The sequence below is a fragment of the Manis pentadactyla genome, chromosome 4, assembly GCF_030020395.1.
Source record: "Manis pentadactyla isolate mManPen7 chromosome 4, mManPen7.hap1, whole genome shotgun sequence".
Classification (NCBI taxonomy): domain Eukaryota; kingdom Metazoa; phylum Chordata; class Mammalia; order Pholidota; family Manidae; genus Manis; species Manis pentadactyla.
Window position 1 is genome coordinate 52,516,882 of NC_080022.1, and position 20,792 is coordinate 52,537,673.

Here is a 20,792-nt window from a genome sequence, read left to right on the forward strand (position 1 = left end):
AAGCCATCTGGTCCATGGATTTTGTTCTTAGGTAGGTTTTTGATTACCAATTAATTTCATTTCTGGTAATTGGTCTGTTCCTATTGCTTCTTTCTCAGTCAGCCTTGAAAGGTTGTATTTTTCTAGAAAGTTGTCCATTTCTTCTAGGTTATCCAGTTGATTAGTATATAATTTTTTATAGTATTCTCTCATAATTATTGTATTTCTGTGTTGTATGTAGTGATTTTTCCTTTCTCATTTCTGATTCTGTTTATGTGTGTAGACTCTCTTTTTTTCTTGATAAGTCTGGCTAGGGGTTTATCTATTTTGTTTATTTTCTCAAAGAACCAGCTCTTGCTTTCATTGATTCTATTGTTTCATTCTTCTTGATTTCATTTTTTCTGCTCTAATCTTTATTATGTCCCTTCATCTACTGACTTTTGGCCTCATTTGTTCTTCTTTTTCTAGTTTCATTAATTGTGAGTTTAGACTGTTCATATGGGATTGTTCTTCTTTCCTGAGGTAGGCCTGTATTGCAATATACTTCCCTCTTAGTATGGCCTTCACTGCATCCCACAGATTTTGCAGTGTTGAATTATTGTCATTTGTCTTCATATATATTGCTTACTCTCTGTTTTTATTTGGTCACTGATCCATTGCTTATTCAGAAGAATGTTAAGCCTCCATGTATTTGTGGGATTTTTCATTTTCTTTGCATAATTTATTTCTAGTTTCATACCTTTGTGGCCTTAGAGGCTGGTTGGTACATTTTCAATCTTTTTTAACTTACTGTGGCTCTCTTTGTGGCCTAGTATATGATCTATTCTTGAAAATGTTCCATGTGCAGTTGAGAAAAATGTGTATCCTGCTGCTTTTGTATGTAGAGTTCTGTAGGTGTCTTTTAGGTCCATCTGTTCTAGTGTGTTGTTCAATGCCTCGTCTCCTTACTTATTTTCTGTCTGATTGATCTGTCCTTTGGAGGGCGTGGAGTGTTGAAGTCTCATAGAATGAATGCATTGCATTCTATTTCCCCTTTTTATTCTGTTAGTATTTCTTTCACATATGTAGGGTGCTCCTGTGTTGGGTGCATAGGTATTTATAATAGTTATATCCTCTTATTAAACTGACCCCTTTATCATTATGTAATGTCCTTCTTTGTCTCTTGTGACTTTATTTGTTTTTAAGTCTATTTTGTCTGATACAAGTACTGCAACTCCTTTTTTCTTTCTTATTAGTTGCATGAAATATCTTTTTCCATCCCTTCACTTTTAGTCTCTGTATGTCTTTGGGTTTGAGGTGAGTCTCTTGTAGGCAACATATAGTGGGGTCTTGTTTCTTTTTCCATTCAGTGTCTCTGTGTCTTTTGATCGGTGCATTCAGACCATTTACATTTAGGGTGATTATTGATAGGTGTGTACTGATTGCCGTTGCAGGCTTTAGATTCCTGGTTACCAAAGGTTCAAGGGTAACTTCCTTACTATCTAAGAGTCTAACTTAACTCACTTAGTATGCTATTACAAGCACAACCTAAAGGTCCTTTTCCTTCTTCCTCCGTTCTTTACATATTAGGTATGATATTCTGTACTCTTTTATTCCTTGACTGACTTTGAGTGTAGTTTATTTAATTTTGCATTTTCTTAGTAATTAATTGTTCTACTTTCTTCACTTTGGTTTTATTACCTCGGGTGACAGCTATTAAACCTTAGGAACACTTCCATCTATAGCACTCCCTCCAAAATGTACTGTAGAGATGGTTTGTGGGAGGTAAATTCTCTCAGTTTTTGCTTATCTGGAAATTGTTTAATCCCTTCTTCAACTTTAAATGATAATCTTGCTGGATAATGTAATCTTGGTTCGAGGCCCTTCTGCTTCATTGCATTAAATAGATCATGCCACTCCCTTCTGGCCTGTAAGGTTTCTGCTGAGAAGTCTGATGATAACCTGATGGGTTTTTCTTTATATGTGATCTTTTTTCTCTCTCTGGCTGCTTTTAATAGTCTGTCCTTATCCTTGATCTTTGCCATTTTAATTATTATATGTCTTGGTGTTGTCCTCCTTGGGTCCCTTGTGTTGGGAGATCTGTGCTCCTCCATGGCCTGAGAGACATTCTCCTTCCCCAGACTGGGGAAATTTTCAGCAATTACCTCCTCAAAGACACTTTCTATCCCTTTTCCTCTCTCTTCTTCTTCTGGTACCCTTATAATCCGAATATTGTTCCATTTGAATTGGTTACACATTTCTCTCAATATTCTTTCATTCCTAGAGATCCTTTTTTTCTCTCTGTGCCTCAGCTTCTTTGTATTCCTCTTCTCTAATTTCTGTTTAATTTATCGTATTATCCTCCATATCTAGTCTGCTTTTAAAACTCTCCATTGTATTCCATAATGATTGGATCTCTGTTCTAAATTCATTTCTGAGTTCTTGAATATTTTTCTGTACCTCCATGAGCATGTTTATGATTTTTATTTTGAAATCTCTTTCAGGAGGATTGCTGAGTTCAGTTTCATTTGACCCTTTTTCTGGTGTTTGTGGGATTTTGGTTTGAACCAAGTTCCTTTGACATTTTATATTTGTATGTGGTGCTGTCTATTGCACAGAAGCTCTACTCTCTCATGCTGCTCATCCCCTGGAGCAATGTCGGTGGTCACAGGGGAGTGGTGCTGGTGCCTGGGGGAGGAAATAGCTGTTTTCTGATTTCCGGCTGCTATGCCTGTCTCCACTGCCACAACCAGTGGGCCGAACACACAGGTGTAAGCCTCTATGCTTTGCATTAGTAGCTGTCATTAGTGGGGCTTCCCTCTGACTGGCCTGATGCCAGGGCAGAAGCTGCCGATTTGCGAGCCAGATGCGGGCTGGCTGGGAGGAAGGCTAAGCAGGCTGCACATCATGTGGGATCCTTAGAACTGCATAGCCAGCCAGTGGGATGGATCACTTGAAGCTCCTGAAAGTTCCCAACCTGCTGGGTAGAGTGAGACTGGACAATTTTGTCCACATGTCCTTTCTCCTGAGCAGTAAGCTGCATGCAATCCTTGCACCTGTAGTAGTTCTCTGTCTGTTAGGAAGTCTCTCAGACTGCCCGCCTTTCTTTTCTCCCAGTAGAGCCAGATGCAGATCCTTGTTTTCCACACCTGGCTAGAATCTCAGTCTCTCCAGGTATTCCACCTGTCTTAGCTTTCCAACCCCACTAATCACGAGAGTACCATGCAATGTAGGTTCATACTCCCAGAGCAGATCTCCAGGGCTGGGTGTTCAGCATTCCCAGGCCTCTTCTCTCTCCCCACTCCATTTCTCTTCCTCCCACAGTGAGTTATGGTGGGGGAAGGGCTTGGGTCACGCCGGATCACACCTTTGGTATGTTACCCTGTTCCATAATCTCTGTTCCTTTCTCCAGGTGTATGCAGTCTGGTGCAGCCTTCTTTCCTGTTGCTCTTTCAGGATTAGTTGTATTCACTATATTTTCGTATTATATGTAGTTTTCGGAAGAGGCCTCTGTCTCACCTCTCACACCGCCATCTTTAATACCTCTCTACACCCTATTATTAAAATCTTGCATTAGTATGGTACATTTGTTAAAATTGATGGCATATATTAATACATTATTGTTAACTAAAATCCATAGTTATTATTAAAGTTATATTGTGTTTTATAGTTCTACTGGCTTTGACCGATACATAGTGTCATTTATTTGCCATTACAGTGTCATACAGAATCATTTCCTTGCCCTAAAAATCCCCTATGGTCCACCTATTCATCTATCTATTTGTCCCTCCAATCCCCTGGCAACCAGTGATATTTTTACCAAATCCATAGTTTTGCCTCTTCCTGAGTATTCTTGGACTATCAAAAGGTACATAGCCTTTTCAAACTGACTTCTTTCACCTAGCATTATCCATTGAATTTCCTCCAAGTATTTTCATGCCGTGATAGCCCATTTCTTTTTAGTGCTGAATAATATTCCATTGTATGAAAGTGCCACAGTTTTTTTTATCCATTCACCTATTAAAGGACATTTTGGTTGCTTTCACTTCTTGGCAATTATGAATATAGCTGCTATAAACACTCATGTGCTGATTTTTGTGTATACATAGTTTCAATTCATTTCAATCCAGTGATAGCTGGTTGGTACAGTAGAACTATGTTTAAAGTTTTAAAAAGAACTTCCAAATTGTCTTCCAAAGTGGCTGTACCATTTTGTATTCCTACCAGCAATGATGATAATTGCTGTTGCTCCACATCCTGATGAAAATTTGGTATTATCAGTTTTTTGTATTTTAGCCATTCTAATAGGTGTGTAGTGGTATCTCATTGTTTTAATTGGCAATTTCTCAATGACATCACAGTAAGCATCTTTTCATATGTTTATTTACCATCTTTATATCTACTTTTGTGAGGTATCTATTCAGATCTTTTGCCTATTTTTTTGATTGAGGTGTTTTTCTTTTTGAGTTTTAAGAGTTCTTTGTATATTCTGGATACAAGTCCTTATCATGTGTATGTTTTCAAGTATTTCTCCACAGATTTGTGGCTTTTCATTCTCTTAATAGTGTCTTTCATAAAGCAAAATTACTAATTTTTATGAAGTCCCGCTTACCAATTTTTCTTTTCATGGATCATGCTTCTGTTTGTTTGCTTTTGGTGCCATATCTAAAAACTCATAGCCAAACACAAAATCACCAATATTTTCTCCTGTTATCTTCTAGAAGTTTTATAGATTTGTGTTTTGGCTCTGTGTCCCATTTTAGTTAATTTTTATTTTTTTAAGGTCCTTGTCTAGATTTTTTTTTTTGCATGTGGATGTCCCTTTCTTCCAATGCCATTGTTAAGAAAAGTATCTCCATTGAATTGTCTTTGCTCCTTTGTCAAATTGGAATATATTTGTATGAGTCTATTTCTGAGCTCTCTATTCTGTTCCATTGATCTATTTGTCTAATCTTTCACCAGTATTACACTGTCTTGATTACTGTAGCTTTAGTGTTAATCTTGAAGTCAAGTATTAATAAACTTTTTAAAATTATCATTGATATACAATCATATATTGGTCTCAAATATATAACACAGTGATTCATCATTTACTCGTATTATTAAATCCTCACCCCCACTGGTATAGTTACTATCTGTCAATGTAGAAAGATGTTACAGAATCATTGGCTATATTCTCCATGCTATACTACTATCCTCGTGAGCAGCCTACATTATGATTGAGAATTTTTGTGCCCCTTTATCCCCTCACCCTCCCCTCTCACCAACCCCAACCCCTTCCCAGTGGGAGCCACCAGTCACTTCTCTGTGTCTATGAGTCTGCTGTTTTGTTCCTTCTGCTTTGCTTTGTTTTTATGTATAACTGAAATCATATGGTATTTGTCTTTCTCCACCTGGCTTATTTCACTGAGCATAATACCCTCTAGATCTATCCATGTTGTTGCAAATTGCAGGATTTCTTTTCTTTTTATGGCTGAATAATACTCCATTGTGTATATGTACCACCTCTTCTTTATCCATCCATCTATTGATAGATGCTTAGGTTGCCTCCATATCTTGGCTATTGCAAATAGTGCAGTGATAAATACAGGGGTACATATATCTTTTTGAATCAGGGATTTTGTTCTCTTCAGGTAAATTATTATAAGTGGAATTACTGGATTGAATGGTATTTCTTTTTTAGTTTTTTGAGGAATCTCCATACTGCTTTCCACAGTGGTTGTACCAGTTTATATTCCCACCAACAGTGCAGGAAGGTTCCCTGTTCTACACATCAATGTCAACATTTGTTATTTGTCATCTTTTGGATAGTGGCTATTCTAACTGGTGTGAGGCAATATCTCATTGTGGTTTTGATTTGCATTTCCCTGGTGACTAGCACTGTGGAACATCTTTTCATGTGCCTGTTGACCATCTGTATTTCTTCTTTGGAGAAATGTCTGCTCAGGTACTCTGCCCATTTTTTAATCAGGTTTTTGTTTTTTTGGTGTTGAGGCACATAAGTTCTTTATATATTTTGGATGTTAACTCTTTATCAGTTGAATCATTTATAGATATATCTCCCATACTGTAGGTTACCATTTTGTTCTGATGATGGTGTCCTTTGCTGCACAGAAGCTTTTTAGTTTAATGTAGTCCCATTTGTTCATTTTTTATTTTGTTTCCCTTGCCTAAGGAAATGTGTCCAGGAAAAAAATGCTTATACTTATGTTCAAGAGATTTTTGTCTATGTTTTCTTCTAAGAGTTTTATGGTTTCATGTCTTACATTCAAGTCTTTGATCCATTTCAAGTTTACTTTTGAGTATGGAATTAGACAGTAATCCAGTTTCATTCTCTTGTATGTAGCTGTCCAGTTTTCCCAACACCAGTTGTTGAAAAGGCTCTCTTTTCCTTAATGTATATTCATGACTACTTTACCATATATTAATTGGCCATTTATGGATGGATTTATATCTGGGCTCTCTAGTCTGTTCCATTGATCTATGGGTGTGTTCTTATGTCAGTATCATACTGTTTTGATTTCTGTAGCTTTGTAGTATAGCTTGAAGTCCTAGAGCATAATCCTCCCAGCTTTGTTTTCTTTTCTTAGGATTGTTTTGGCTATTTGGGGTCTTTTGTGGTTATATATGAATTTTAGAACTAGTTATTGTAGCTCATTGAAAAATACTGTTGGTATTTTGATAGGGATTGCATTGAATCTTTAAATTGCTTTGGGCAGGATGGCCATTTTGACTATATTAATTCTTCCTGTCCATGAACATGGAGTAGATATCCATTTAATGGTGTCTTCTTTAATTTCTCTCATGAATATCTTATTGTTTTCCAAGTCTAGGTCTTTCACCTCCTTGGTTAGGTTTATTCCTAGAAATTTTATTCTTTTTTATGCAATTGTAAATGGAATTGTTTTCCTAATTTCTCTTTCTGCTAGTTCATTGTTCATATATAGGAATGCAGCAGATTTCTCTGTATTAATTTTGTATCCTGCAACTTGCTGAATCCAGTTATTAGTTCTAATAGTTTTTTTTTGGTTGAGTCTTTAGGTTTTCTATGTATAATATCATGTCATTTGCAAATAGTGACAGTTTAACTTCTTCCCACCAATTTGAATGCCTTTTTAAAAATCTCTGTGTCTTGTCTGAGTACCATGGCTAGGACCTCCAGTACTGTGTTGAATAAAAGTGGTGAGAGTAGACATCCTTGTCTTATTCCTGATTTTAGAGGAAAAGCTTTCAACTTTTCACCATTGAGTCTGATGTTAGCTGTGGGCTTGTCATATATGGCCTTTATTATGTTGAGGTATGTACCCCCTATGCCCATTTTGTTTAGAGCTTTTATCATGAATGGTTGTTGAACTTTGTCAGATAATTTTTCAGCATCTATTGAGAAGACTCTGTGGTTTTTGTCCTTCTTTTTGTTAATGTGGTGTGTTGTTACAATGATGGATTTATGAATATTATATCATCCTTGCATCCCTGGAATAAGTCCCATTTGGTCATGACGGGTGATCCTTTTGATGTATTCCTAAATTCAGTTTGATAATATTTTGTTGAAGATTTTTGCTTCTATGTTCATCAAGATACTGGTCTATAACTTTCTGTTTTTGTAGTGTCTTTATCTGTTTTAGGTATTAGAGTGATGCTAGCCTCAAAGAATGAGTTTGGAAATATTTCCTTCTCTTCTACTTTTGGGATACTTTAAGAAGGATGGTTACTAACTAGTTCTTCTTTAAATTCTTGGTAGAACTCAGCTGTGAATCCTTGTGGTTCTGGATTTTGTTTGTTGGGAGTTTTTTGATTACCATTTCAATTTGCTTGGTGATAATTGGTGTGTTCAGATTTTCTTTTTCTTCCTGGGTCAGTCTTAGAAGGTCATATTTTTCTAGGAATTTGTCCATTTCTTCTAGGTTGTCCAGTTTCTTGGCATATAATTTTTCATATTATTCTCAAATAATTCTTTGTATTTCTCTGGTGTCCATTGTGATTATTCCTTTTTCGTTTCTGATTTTATGTGTATACATTCTGTTTTTTTTTTTATAAGTCTGTCTAGGGGTTTATCTATTTTGTTTATTTCTTCAAAAAACCAGCTTTTGATTTCATTAGTTTTTTTCTATTGTTTTACTCTTCTCTATTTTATTTATTTCTGCTCTGATTTTTTATATATCACTCCTTGAACTAACTTTGATTCATTTGTTTTTCTTTTTCTAGTTTATTTAATTGTGAGTTTAGACTGTTTATTTGGGATTGTTCTTATTTCTTGAAGTAGGCCTATATAGCCTCCATGTTTTTGTAGGCTTTTTTTGTGTGTGTGTGTTAATTTATTTCTAATTTCATACCATTGTGATCTGAGAAGCCACTTGATATAATTTCAATCTTTCTGAATTATTGAGGCTTTTTGTGGCCTAGGATGTGATCTCTTCTGGAAATCATTCCATGTACACTTGAGAAATATGTGTATCCCTGTACTTTTGGGTGGAATGTTCTGTAGATACCAGTTAAGTCCATCTGACCTAATGTATTGTTCAATGCCTGTTTCCTTATTTATTTTGTCTAGTTGATCTGTCTGTTGATGTAAGTTATGTGTTAAAGTCTCCTAACATGAATGTGTTGCAGTCTATTTCCCCCTTTAATTCTGTTAGTATTTGTTTTACATATTTGGGTCCTATGTTGGGTGCATATTTATAATGGTTATATTCTCTTTTTGGACTGACTGATTTATCATTATGTAATGTCCTTTATCTCTTGTTACTTTCTTTGTTTTGAAATCTATTTTGTCTGTTACAAATACTGCTACTGCTGCTTTTTTCTCCCTTGTATTTGCACAAAATATCTTTTATCCCTTCATATTCAGTCTGTGTATGTCTTTAAGTTTGAAATGACTCTCTTGCAGGCAGCATATAGATGGGTCTTCTTTCTTTATCCATTGTGTCACTCTATGTCTTTTGATTGGTGCATTCAGTCCATTTATGTGTTAAGGTAATTATTGATAGGTATATACTTATTACCATTTTATTAATTGCTTCCTGGTTGTTTTTATAGCTCCTCCCTGTTCCTTTCTTCCTCTGTTATACTCCTCTCTTGTTATTGAGGATTTTCTTTAGTGTTGTGATTGGATTTTCTTTTTTAATTTTTTTTGTATATCAATTATTGGCTTTAGGTTTGTAGTTACCATAAGGTTCAAGGATAACTTCCTGGCTATATAACAGTCTATAGTAAGTTGATGATTGCTCTATTTCAAACAATTTAAAAGTACTTCTTTTTTCTTCTTCCTCCTCCTCACTTTATGTATTAGATATCATAATTTGTATTTTTTGTGTATCCCTTGATTTATTTTGTGTATGGTTTGTTTCACTACTTTTATTTTAATTTCATGCTTACTTGGTAAGTAATTGGTCTACTACTTTTACTGTGGGTTTATTTTCCCTGCTGAAAGCTAGTTTGCCTTAGGAACATTTCCATCTGTAGCAGTCCCTTTAACATATCCTGTAAGGCTGGTTTCGTTGTTATAAATTCCTTGAGCCTTCATTTATTTGGGAATTGTTTAATCTATGCTTCAGATTTGAATGATAATCTTCCTGTGTGGAGGATCCTTGGTTGAAGGTCCTTTTGTTTCAGTATTTAAATATTTCCTGCCATTACCTTCTGGCCTGTAAAATTGCTGCTGAGAAGTCTCCTGATAGCCTGATGCGGTTTCCCTTACAAGTAACCTTTTCTCTCTCTGTCCGCTTTCAATACTTTCTCCTTATCCTTTATCTTTGTCATTTTAATCATATGTCTTGATGTTGTCTTCCTGGGGTTCTTTTTGTTAGGGGCTCTCTGTGCTTCCATGATATTAGTGTCTATTTCCTTTCCCAGATTGGGAAGTTTTCAACAATTATTTCCTCTAAGAGACCTTCTTTCCCTTTGTCTCGCTCTTCTCCTTATGGTACCCTTATTATGCAAATATTGTTTTGTTTGGGTTATTCACATGTCTCTCCTATCATTCTTTCATTCCTGGAGATCCTTTTTTCTCTCTGTTCCTCAGCTTTGTTGTGTTCCTGTTCTCCAATTTGTATCTCATTGATTGTCTCCTCTACTTGCAGCAATCTGTTATTTATTCCCTCCCTCTGGTGTATATTTTATTTCAGTCAATGTATTCTTCAGCTCTGAGTGGCTTTTTTTCAGCTCTTGTATCTTTTTGTTGAAGTCCTCACTGAGATCGTCAATACTTTTCCATAGATCTGTGAGCATATTTATGACGTTTACTTTGAAATATTTATCGAGAAGATTGTTGGTCTCCCTTTCATTTAGCCCTCTTTCTGATTTCTTATCCTGTAGTTTTATTTGGAACATATTCCTCTGCCTCCTTATTTTGTCAGTGTTTCTGTGTTTCTTCCCTGGTATTAGATGGATCTTATGTGCTTTCTAGTCTAGAGAGTAATGGCTTTATGAAGAAGGCATCCTTTGGTGCACAGAAACTAAAGACTCTTTACTCTCTAGTTCCTGGTTCTCCTTTGTAGTGGAGCCCCACTTGCTGTTGGTGGGCAATGGCGGGGCCGCCTTTCTGTCTGTCTGCCAGCAGTGGTCTTTGTCTGCTACAGCTGGCAGTTTGGCTTAGCCAGCCCTCTGTAATCAGAGCAGTGCCTTCTGCAGGTATCCTTGTGGGCGAGAACACCCTCTACCCACCCTGCCACAGTGGCTGGGCTTCAGGGTTAACAGCATGGTTGATGCCACACTGGGGCTCTGTGAGTCACCCAGTGGCAGGGTGCACTCTGGCAATGAGTTACCACTGGTGCCCCCTGAGGGATGAGGTGCACAGCACCAGACTTGGTCACCTGTGGAGAGGAAGGAGCTCTCAGAGCTGTCTCCTTAAGGCACCTCCCCATTTGGGATGAAACAGGGCTGTGAAAGCTGGAGAACCTCCCTCTGCCTACAAGGCAGCAAAGTCCGATGCTGCTGGGCCAAATGGGCTGGTGTGCGGGCAGGGCACAGAGAAGAGTCTTGGAGCTGAGCCACCAGTGAATGGGATGGAGCCTTTGGGGCTCCCAACAGTGCTTGACCTGTTGGGTTAAGGGAGGGCTGCAGAGGTATCATCCACCTGTCCTTTTTCCTTTGGAGAGAGCTCTGTTCAGCCTTCCCCTATGATACCCCCTCCTGCTGCTGGCAAACCTCTCAAACTGCCTCCTCTGCTTCAGGTCTTAGCAGAACTTGTGGAGTATGCCTGTCCTCCATAAGTGGCTGGAGTTTCAGTCTCCCAGGGTGTTCCAACTGTCCCTGGTGTCCAGTCCCACTAATCACCAGAACCCAGTGCAATGTAAACTCATGCCCTCAGAGCAGATCTCCAGGGCTAGGTGTGCAGAGTTCCTGAGCACCTGTCCTGTCTCTGCTCCAGTCTTTTTCCTCCCACCTCTGGGCTGGAATGGGGAAAGGGCTTGGGTTCCACTTGGTCATGGCTCTGCTGCTTTACCCTTTTCTGTGTATTCTTCTCTTCTTCACCAGGTATAAGTGGTCTGTTCTACAGTCTTCAAGTCATTTTCAGGGTTAGTTGTATTTACTTAGTTGCTTCCTTGGTATGTGTGTGTAAGGTTTCCGCCTTGCCTTCCTATTTCACCATTTTTGTTTTCCCTCCTGCAAGTAATAATAAACTTTTAAAAAAATAGAGGATTGAGATTTTAAGTATTAAAAGTAGACTGGTTATTGATAGTCTCTATACTACAGTATCTAGATACATTTTCCTTGAAATAATTTCCTTTTGTTAGATATCAAATATTAATTTTTTTCTTCTTGCTTTACTACATAGTAAGCTCCAGCCTCCATCTTAGTGGCTACCATTTCTCTCTATGATCTAATTTAACCTACATTTACTTTCTTTCCCTGCAGAAGTTATAAATCATTTGCCAAGCTCTATAAACATTTTATACTATTGATCAGCCAGTTTTAAACAGTTTGTCTCTGCTGCTTTTCTCACAATGATCCATACAAAAGAGATATCCCAAATGAGAGTACCCATTTCCCTGGGGTATATTACAGTTGGCAGTTGGGCAAAAAAATATTTATGTAGGGCAGTTAACAGAATATAACCTGTAATGAGTAGCTGTTTGTTATTTGTACTATAGACAAATTCAGGAATTAAGTATGTCTAGCTACTTCTATGTCAGTTTAGTTTTGCTTACAAATAATGTTAAAATGGACATACTTATGTATATATATTTTTAATATTTTTTTTTGGTATCATTAATCTACAATTACAGAAAGAACATTATGTTTACTAGGTTCCCCCCTTCACCAAGTCCCCCCCACATACCCCTATACCCTTCACCGTCACTGTCCATCTGCGTAGTAAGATGCTGTAAAATCACTACTTGTCTTCTCTGTGTTGCACAGCCCTCCCCATGCCCCCACACACACTATACATGCTAATCGTAATGCCCCCTTTCTTTTCTTCCCACCCTTATCCCTCCCTTCCCACCCATCCTCCCCAGTACCTTTCCCTTTGGTAACTATTAGTCCATTCTTGGGTTCTGTGATTCTGCTGCTGTTTTGTTCCTTCAGTTTTCCTTTGTTCTTATACTCCACATATGAGTGAAATCATTTGGTACTTGTCCTTCTCCACCTGGCTTATCTCACTGAGCATAATACCCTCTAGCTCCATCCATGTTGTTGCGAATGGTAGGATCTGTTTTTTTCTTATGGCTGCGTAATATTCCATTGTGTATATGGACATACTTATGTGGGACATTCATGGACTCCAAAGTTTTCCCCATTATCTTATTAGTTTTTTAAGGGCCAGGGGACAATTCAGTTAAAATTAGAGTAATTAGGCTTATAGCAGTCTCCTTAAATTTGACCATCCACATCTCCCTTTTTAAAATAGCAGTAGTTTTACATCAAATGTATTTTGATATAAAATTTGGGTATTACATCAAATTCATTGATTCTGCTGGGTTTAAGTGACAAATATATAGGAAGCATTTTAATTTCCTGAAATATATATCAGTACATACTCTAGATAAGCAAGCAGTTTGGAATTTACCCAGAAAAGTTATGATTTCCTCTAATTTTGGGACATACTTATATTTATAAATTCAGATTTTGTTGAAAAATTAAATCATGCACTGTGTTGGAGCTTGTGCTCTCTCCAGCATGTTTTCAAACATTCTTACTCTACTTTTATACTGCTCACAGATACATAAGGCCTCCTTAAAAATACTTAAAATATCGTAATATATAATAGATATTTTATTAAATGTATGAATTTTAAAATTATGAAACTTTAATGAAAGAAACTTTTGATTCTTTTAACAGAGAATTTTGATACAAAAAAGAACGAACTAACAAAGCAGGGCTTTATGGATCTGAATCTCATGGAAGCCAGTGATCGAGACGGAGATCCTCGTGACCTTTGGGTAACTCTACACTCAATGGGCTACAATAAAGCTCTGGAATTGACAGAGGTAAAGCAATCTTAAAGTTTTGCAGTAGGCTTAATGTACATAATATTTCACCCCATGAACATTTTCCTAACACATTACTTTTGAATTTGACATTCAAATCCTTGAACTTCAGTATATGAATGAATGCTGGTTGCAAGTGTATTTCTGCTCATTTATGCAAGTTCCTATTTTTACCTGAAATTTAGTTACTGCCACATTCAAATAATTCAGGAACAGAGGACTTTAAGCATATGAGATACAGGAAAAAATTGGTAATTTAAAATATTAATGTTTCTAATTTGGTGATGGCTATTTGAGTTGCTAAAGTCTCATTTCTATAGGGAAACTCTTTATCCTAGCAGAAGAAAGGCTGTCTTAGAATAAAGGGGAAATAAGTCTGTATGAGAACAGAATTCTGATCTTTTGACAAAGGACACACCTTGGGTTAATATTTGTAAAACACATGAGACAGTGCTTTGCTCATAAAAAGCATTAGGTATGCATAAGCTATCATTATTATTTATTAATGTGATAGGTGTAGAAGTTGAATAAGACCTGCAGAGAATTGCAGAGGAATTTTATTGCAGAGGAATAATAAAAATTAGGCCTTCTAAAATTCTGTACTTTTATGTCAGGTTTAAAATAAATAATTTAAGATTTTCAGACCACATATTAGACAATAGTACATTTGTTTATATTCCTAAAATTTAAAATAGCATCTGTCCTTTCTATAAATAAATCAACTTAGGAGGGTAACACTGACATCAACAAATTTTAAGTTTTGGGTATATTGCTTTAATTTTGGTTTGATGTTGATTGAATTCCTAGTTTTGATGTCATTCAAAATTCCTTATAAACCTCATTGAAAAGTTCTCTATAATTTTTTTTTGCCATTTTTAGTAGCAGGAGGTAAACGGTTACAGTAACTTTTTATATCTTACTTTAACCTAGCATTCAGTGGACCCCACATTTTAACTATGGTGCAAAATCAGCATATAACCTGTGAATAATATTGTTTCTGCTACACATGCTTTCACTTAATAGAGAAACTAGTTAAGAGCGATTTAAGACATTTTAGAGCATTTACTGATGTCATTGACCTTTGAAAACATAGGCAAGAAGTATTTCTCAGAAAAAACTTTCTTAATTTAAAATTTATTCATTTACTGAATACATAATATATATTCTATTACTGAAAGTACAAAAGATAAAAATTTATATACAGTGAAAATGTCAAAGGGTGATGAGACCACCACTCAGTAACTAAAATAAAAAGACAAAACTGAGTTGATTGTTTACTGATTCAGTCTCCCCATGCATAACAGAATGTCCATCTTATTTTATAGGGTTTTGGGGAAGCATGGTTACTTGGGTGAAACTATTGGTTGGCACTCCTCATTGTATTTATTGACCTGAGTCTTTCCTGATGCCTGACTTAAAAAAGTGGTTGGCTTGTGAAAATGTGTTCATTGTGATAAGTTGTTGAAGATCAGTTGAACAGGTTTAAAACAGTTCTAATGGCATTTGTTACCATGACAACAGAATAAGTTTTTCATAAGTTTGTGGGAACTTTTTTATTCCATCTCCCCTTTTGGTTTTCATCCAGCTAAAGCTGTAGTAGAAACCATCAAAGATTCACTCAACCATTATTGTTGATTGTCTTTGAAGAGGTTTCATCTGTGGAGATCTGATTTTCAGTTTGTGAGTTTTAAGACTCTAGACAATATTTAAACTTTGAGACAAACAGGTATTAGTATTATAAGAAGGGACTAGAGGATACTCCAGAATCAGATCCTAAATTTTTCCAGATTTAGTTACGAAAAGTCCCAAGGATTCCTCAAATCTATTTTGTATAACCTTTTGTAGTTAGCTCTTTTAATTGATTATAGATGGTTTTACTTGTAGTGTTAATCCAGGTACAACATGAAGTATTAGCATTGGTGCAGACTCTTCCTTGGTTGGTCAAGAGAAAAATCAAAAGTTTTTTTATTATCTATAACTGCTTGAGTTAAAGAATTTAAACTGGCTTGTTGTGCCTCAGGACTTAGACTATATTAATTACTATATCAACCAACATGAAGGAACAATTTTTTGGATGACCTGGAATGGGATTGCTATAGGAGTCTTTTCCCAGAAATGGTTTTATTCTTTTGGGGAGTATGTAAGGAAATATATAACCCATTGAAGGTACTGGATAGTCCTACCCTTGAAATAGCCTAAATAGTAGCTGTACAGAATAATTACCCTTGGTTCTGAGTTGGCATTAAATAATCAGTAGCTGACTTCTACATACTAGCTATACAAGAGATATAATTCTTAGCAGAACTGTTGGTGTATTGTTTCTTTGTGTTGGGAGAAATATTGTGTTGCATTTTGTATTTCTCATAGTTCAAATGCATTTTTTTCCTTAAAGCCTAGCCTTAAGCAAGTTATTGTTACTAATAAGGAGAACATAATAGGCCGAGTTAGACATGTACCCTTAAATCAATAAAGAGGAAAGCTATGAATAAACAGGAGTGTGCAAGTAAGACTATAACCTATAGTAGAATCTTGTTCCAATGGTCTTGAGAGGAAGCTGCTTACTTCTTATGCTCGTATGTTTTTCAGAGATTCTTGCGTTAGCAGTTAAATCTGTGGACTGTTGACTCCTGGAGGTTCTCTGAAGAACCTCACTTTAGGATCTTTAAAGGATATGCCTTTCCAGTTCTGTTCAGGCCCTTTTCATTTTTCTAGAGGTTTGGGAATAATAAAGACAAAAATATTTTTGAGTAGGGAGCACACTTGCATAATCTAAATTCATGAATAATTGTTTCAGTTAAATGTATCCCTTGTCACAGGATCAACAATTTGGTAAGTCTTAAATAGTCATGATGGTTATAGCTTTTCAACAGGAAAATATTTTGACCCACCCTGAAAATAAATATACTATTACTAGTAGTATATATTCATAAACAATAGAGGGAGAGTCAGCTGTATAAAATAAATTTGGAAATGCTCAGAAAGTCTTTTAGAGCATAATCACAGTTTATGTACCATAATTTTTCCAGGTTTAGTTATAAAGCATGGACTGACCACATCCTTCTTTATCCTAAGAAAGTTTTTCTTCAGTGCTTAATATTATTAGCCTGTTTGTTCCTATTGGATTGAGTTGTTTCATGGAAGATTTTATGTCGTGTCCAAATGGCCATTTTGGTTTTGCCAGATCTTATCCTCATGGTTCCTACAACTTGATCATGGTCAGTGTTTCTTTTCAGAATTTGGCCTGCTAAGTTTTGTGTATCCATGATAGAATCCTTGAGCTTCTCCACGGATTTATTTTATTTTGTTCTTGTTGTTTTACATAAGGACTTTAGTCAGAGTATTCTGTTTAGTATAATGATCTGTTAGAAATATTTCTGAAGTGTTTTTATAGTACTTTTAAAGTATTCCTATAGTATCTATAACATTTTAGCTTCTACAGAACTTCTTTTACTTTGAGTCTCTTCCTTCATGATAGCAGTTACTTTAGGTATTAAATAATGAATTTGTTCACTTTTAAAGGATGCTTGATAATGAAGAAAAAAACTTTTTTCTGTGGCATTTTTTAAAAGTCAGTTATTCTAAAAGCATACTGACTATTGGTTTATATATTTCACTCTCTTAATTTAGTGCTTTGGTATGCCTTAGAGTGAGCCACAGTTTAGTCATTTGAACTAATCCATTTTCTGGTAAAAAAATAGATTTTACAAAAGAGATTAGGCTACTTATTGTATGTTAAGTCTGGTATTGTCCTTTTTATTTTCTAATATAGGACTCATCAACAAACAGTATTAAATCAGGATCTGTTAATGGAGCATCCAAAAATTCTCTTCTGGGTATGGTACTTTTTGATTTATAGAATCACAATGAAGACATTCTCCTCATTCAGGAAGGATTATAGAAGTGGACTAAGAGGTTTTCATCAGCAAATGATAATACAAGAAGGAAAAAAGAACAGTTTGTAATTAATCAATTGTTATAAAATTCTAGGTAATTTGTTAGCAGTAGGGATTTATGCATATGGTAACATTTGACTTAAAGGATTCATGTAAGATCTGAAGTTATTTTGACTAATTTAGTTCTGGCTTGTAATTGCTCTGAGACAAGGAGGTTATTAAATAAAGGAACTGACTTTGATTAGCAATAGTTCTTTGATGTGTGCTATGTTACTGAGTTAACATATCTAGAGCATGACCTAACATTTTTATGTTTGTAAAAAATAGGATTTATGATCATCTAGGAAGACTCAATCTATAGTCTTATGAGCTGTTTTCTAATTGGTTCAAATAGACCTGTAAAGTCCTTTGCCCATAGGGATTCTGTAACTATTTCTTTTTAAATTTATTAAATCATAAATAATGTAGGTGATTTAATGTCTAGGTGAGCTATAATTTGATCCCACCTATTAAATTAGTAGGTATTGTGTCACAAAGAATAACCAAAGTATAAGTTACAGATTGGTGTTTGAGAAAGGATTTAGGGTTGCCAGAAATCTCATTATTTGAATGGTTTTAGTGAACCAAGACAAAGCTTATTTTATTTTAAGTATTCTATAACATGGTGCACTCTCAGTTTGTCCCCCTATAGTCAGGCATACCCAATCACTTTGACTTTATTTTTCTTAGTAATTTTCCTAAATTTAGGTCTTAGAGTTATAGAGTATCCATTCCCTAGATCAACCTGTAAAGGCAGATCCTCTGTCAAAGAGCAACATAACATTTTTTATTGTTCTTACTACAAGGGCATTGTCCCTTTATCACTATAACTTAATAATTTGCTCTTTCATTAAATGTTGATAAGCAAAACACATGTCTAGTTTTTCCTCTTTTTTTAAAAATAATGATTTTATAGTACAATTCCTTTTAGAATTCAGAACTGGGAAATTCTTACTTCCATTTTTTAGATTTGGAGAGCTATGTGACACATTATACTTTAGTTTCGTCTTGGCTAACAGGTAGTGAGATTCAAATTTTGTGCTAAATTTAAGTAGCATACCCTAAGCCAGGCTTTATTACTACAGTCTTCCCCATCTACCTTATTGTATATTAATAGTTTTACAATGAAAAATTTACAATGAATAGTTTTCTTGCTTGTTGTATTCTTCCTATATTAACTTAGTAGGAGAAAGAGAATAGGTAAATAAAAGATTAAGCCCATGAACAGAAAAAATAATATAGTTATAGGGCAACTTTTAGACCAGATATATTTTTTTAAGATATAGAATATGTCTTTAACAAAGACCATTTAAGATTTTTACTTTCAGTGAATCTTTAAATATTAATACTGTTTGGTTGAATAAAACTGATAACCAAAACTTGCAAAATGGCAAAATAATACCAGAATCTGAAAAACCAGTGCTGAAAAAATTAACCTTTAAAATTCCACATTCTTATAATTATTATAATTTTTTTAGAAATCTACATCATAAAATATTTTCACATTTATCACCTATTAGATATTTCCAGCAACCCTTGACAGAATATATACTATTTATTCCCACATTATCAATGAAGAAAGTAAGCCTCATAGAATTTGACTTCCCCAGTTCATGTAGCCAGTAAGTGGCAAAACCCAGTTACAAACCAAGTCCTCGGCTTTCTAGTCCAATGTTTTTTTTATTCTACTGTTCCTCTTAAAAAAGTGACTTTATTATTGCCAAAGAGTAGAGTCATTAAAAACTTGAAAAAATAAGTATGTTGGTGTTCTACTAACTTCATACTTTTATCTTTTGTCCCTCAAATAATAAGATGTCCATCAATGTGTACAGACTCATTTATTCAACAAATATTTATTGAATGCCTACCATGTTGCAAGCCTGTAATAAAGAGGCACTGAGGTTACAATGAATAAAGTAGTCAAAAATTTTGCTCTCATGGAATTCACATTCTGTGAAGGATGATGATTGATTAAGTGGAAAATAAAGCCATTTCAAAAATGTTTTAAAAATAAGCCACAGGCCAAAGTAGAGAAGAACAGTGGGGCAGTAAGGGAGATTGGGAGACCAGAGCTGCTCTTGCTGCAAAGGTGATACCTGAATTTTAACCTGATGGAGGAGAATGAGGTACCATGTAAAAAGATACATAGAAAGAACTTCATTTGTTCTAGGATCTGAAAGATCAGGGTAGATGGATCATAGCCAGGAGACTGGGTTGGATAGAGAGGCAAAGGTTACTGTGCATAGCATCTTGTAGGCTATGGCAAAGACTAAAAGGTAGTATTAACCTTAAAAATAAACTACCTAAAAATTATTATTATTATTTTTTTTTTTTAGATAATTATTTTTTATTGAAGGGTAGTTGACGCACAGTATTACATTACATTAGTTTCAAGTGTACAACACAGTGATAAAACATTTATATACATAATTCTAGGTTCCAGCTATCACCCTACCAAGCTGTTACAATATCTTGACTATATTCCTTATGCTATACATTACATCCTGGTTACTTATTTATTTTACAATTGGAAGTCTGTCCTTTTTTTTTTTTTTTTTTTTGTGAGGGCATCTCTCATATTTATTGATCAAATGGTTGTTAACAACAATAAAATTCTGTATAGGGGAGTCAATGCTCAATGCACAATCATTAATCCACCCCAAGCCTAATTTTCGTCAGTCTCCAATCTTCTGAGGCATAACAAACAAGTTCTTACATGGAGAACGAATTCTTACATAATGAATAAGTTACATAGTGAACAGTACAAGGGCAGTCATCACAGATACTTTCGGTTTTGCTCATGCATTATGAACTATAAACAGTTCAAATATGAATACTCATTTGGTTTTTATACTTGATTTATATGGATACCACATTTCTCTCTTTATTATTATTATTTTTAATAAAATGCTGAAGTGGTAGGTAGATACAAGATAAAGGTAGAAAACATAGTTTAGTGTTGTAAGAGAGCAAATGTAGATGATCAGGTGTGTGCCTGTAGACTATGTGTTAATCCAAGCTAGGCAAGGGCAATAAATCATCCACGTATGCAGAAGATTTCTCTCAGAACGGGGGGGTGAGGTTCTAAGCCTCACCTCTGTTGATCCCCAATTTCTCACCTGATGACCCCCCTGCGACTGTGCCTGTCTTAGGTTGTTTCTCCCTTGAGGAATCTTACCCGTCTCTGGCTAACCAGTCATCTTCCGTGGCCATACAGGGAAATGTAAAGTTGGTAAGTGAGAGAGAAGCCTTATTGTTTGAAATGGTTAGCTTTTTATTTCTTTGCATATTTATGCCCTGTAGCTTCTATGCCCAGCATTTGTCTTGAGGTATCTTTACCACTTGGAAGAATTATGATACTCGGTAAATTTGATATGAGGCACGAATTCTATTTAAGGGTTGTAATTAGGAAGGAAGAAGAAAAGCTATAGAAGTAGCAGGCGGGAGAAAACATGGGAAGATTGATTATTTC

General features: G+C 35.4%; 1 protein-coding gene across 7 annotated transcripts in view; it reads left to right on the forward strand.

The window, feature by feature from the left end:
- EFCAB7 (EF-hand calcium binding domain 7) overlaps window positions 1-20,792 on the forward strand; it is a 55,726-nt gene that overhangs the window by 29,464 nt on the left and 5,470 nt on the right. For 6 of the 7 annotated variants that reach the window (XR_008997026.1, XM_057500276.1, XM_057500277.1 and 3 more), the window contains one exon: window positions 13,240-13,388. Coding sequence is in view for 6 of the 7 variants with exons in the window: in XM_057500276.1 (XP_057356259.1) it covers window positions 13,240-13,388 (149 nt within the window). In the remaining variant the exon portion in view is untranslated. Of the gene's footprint in view, window positions 1-13,239; window positions 13,389-17,157; window positions 17,386-20,792 lie in introns of those variants that run through there. The other variant, XM_057500279.1, reaches the window with a different exon arrangement.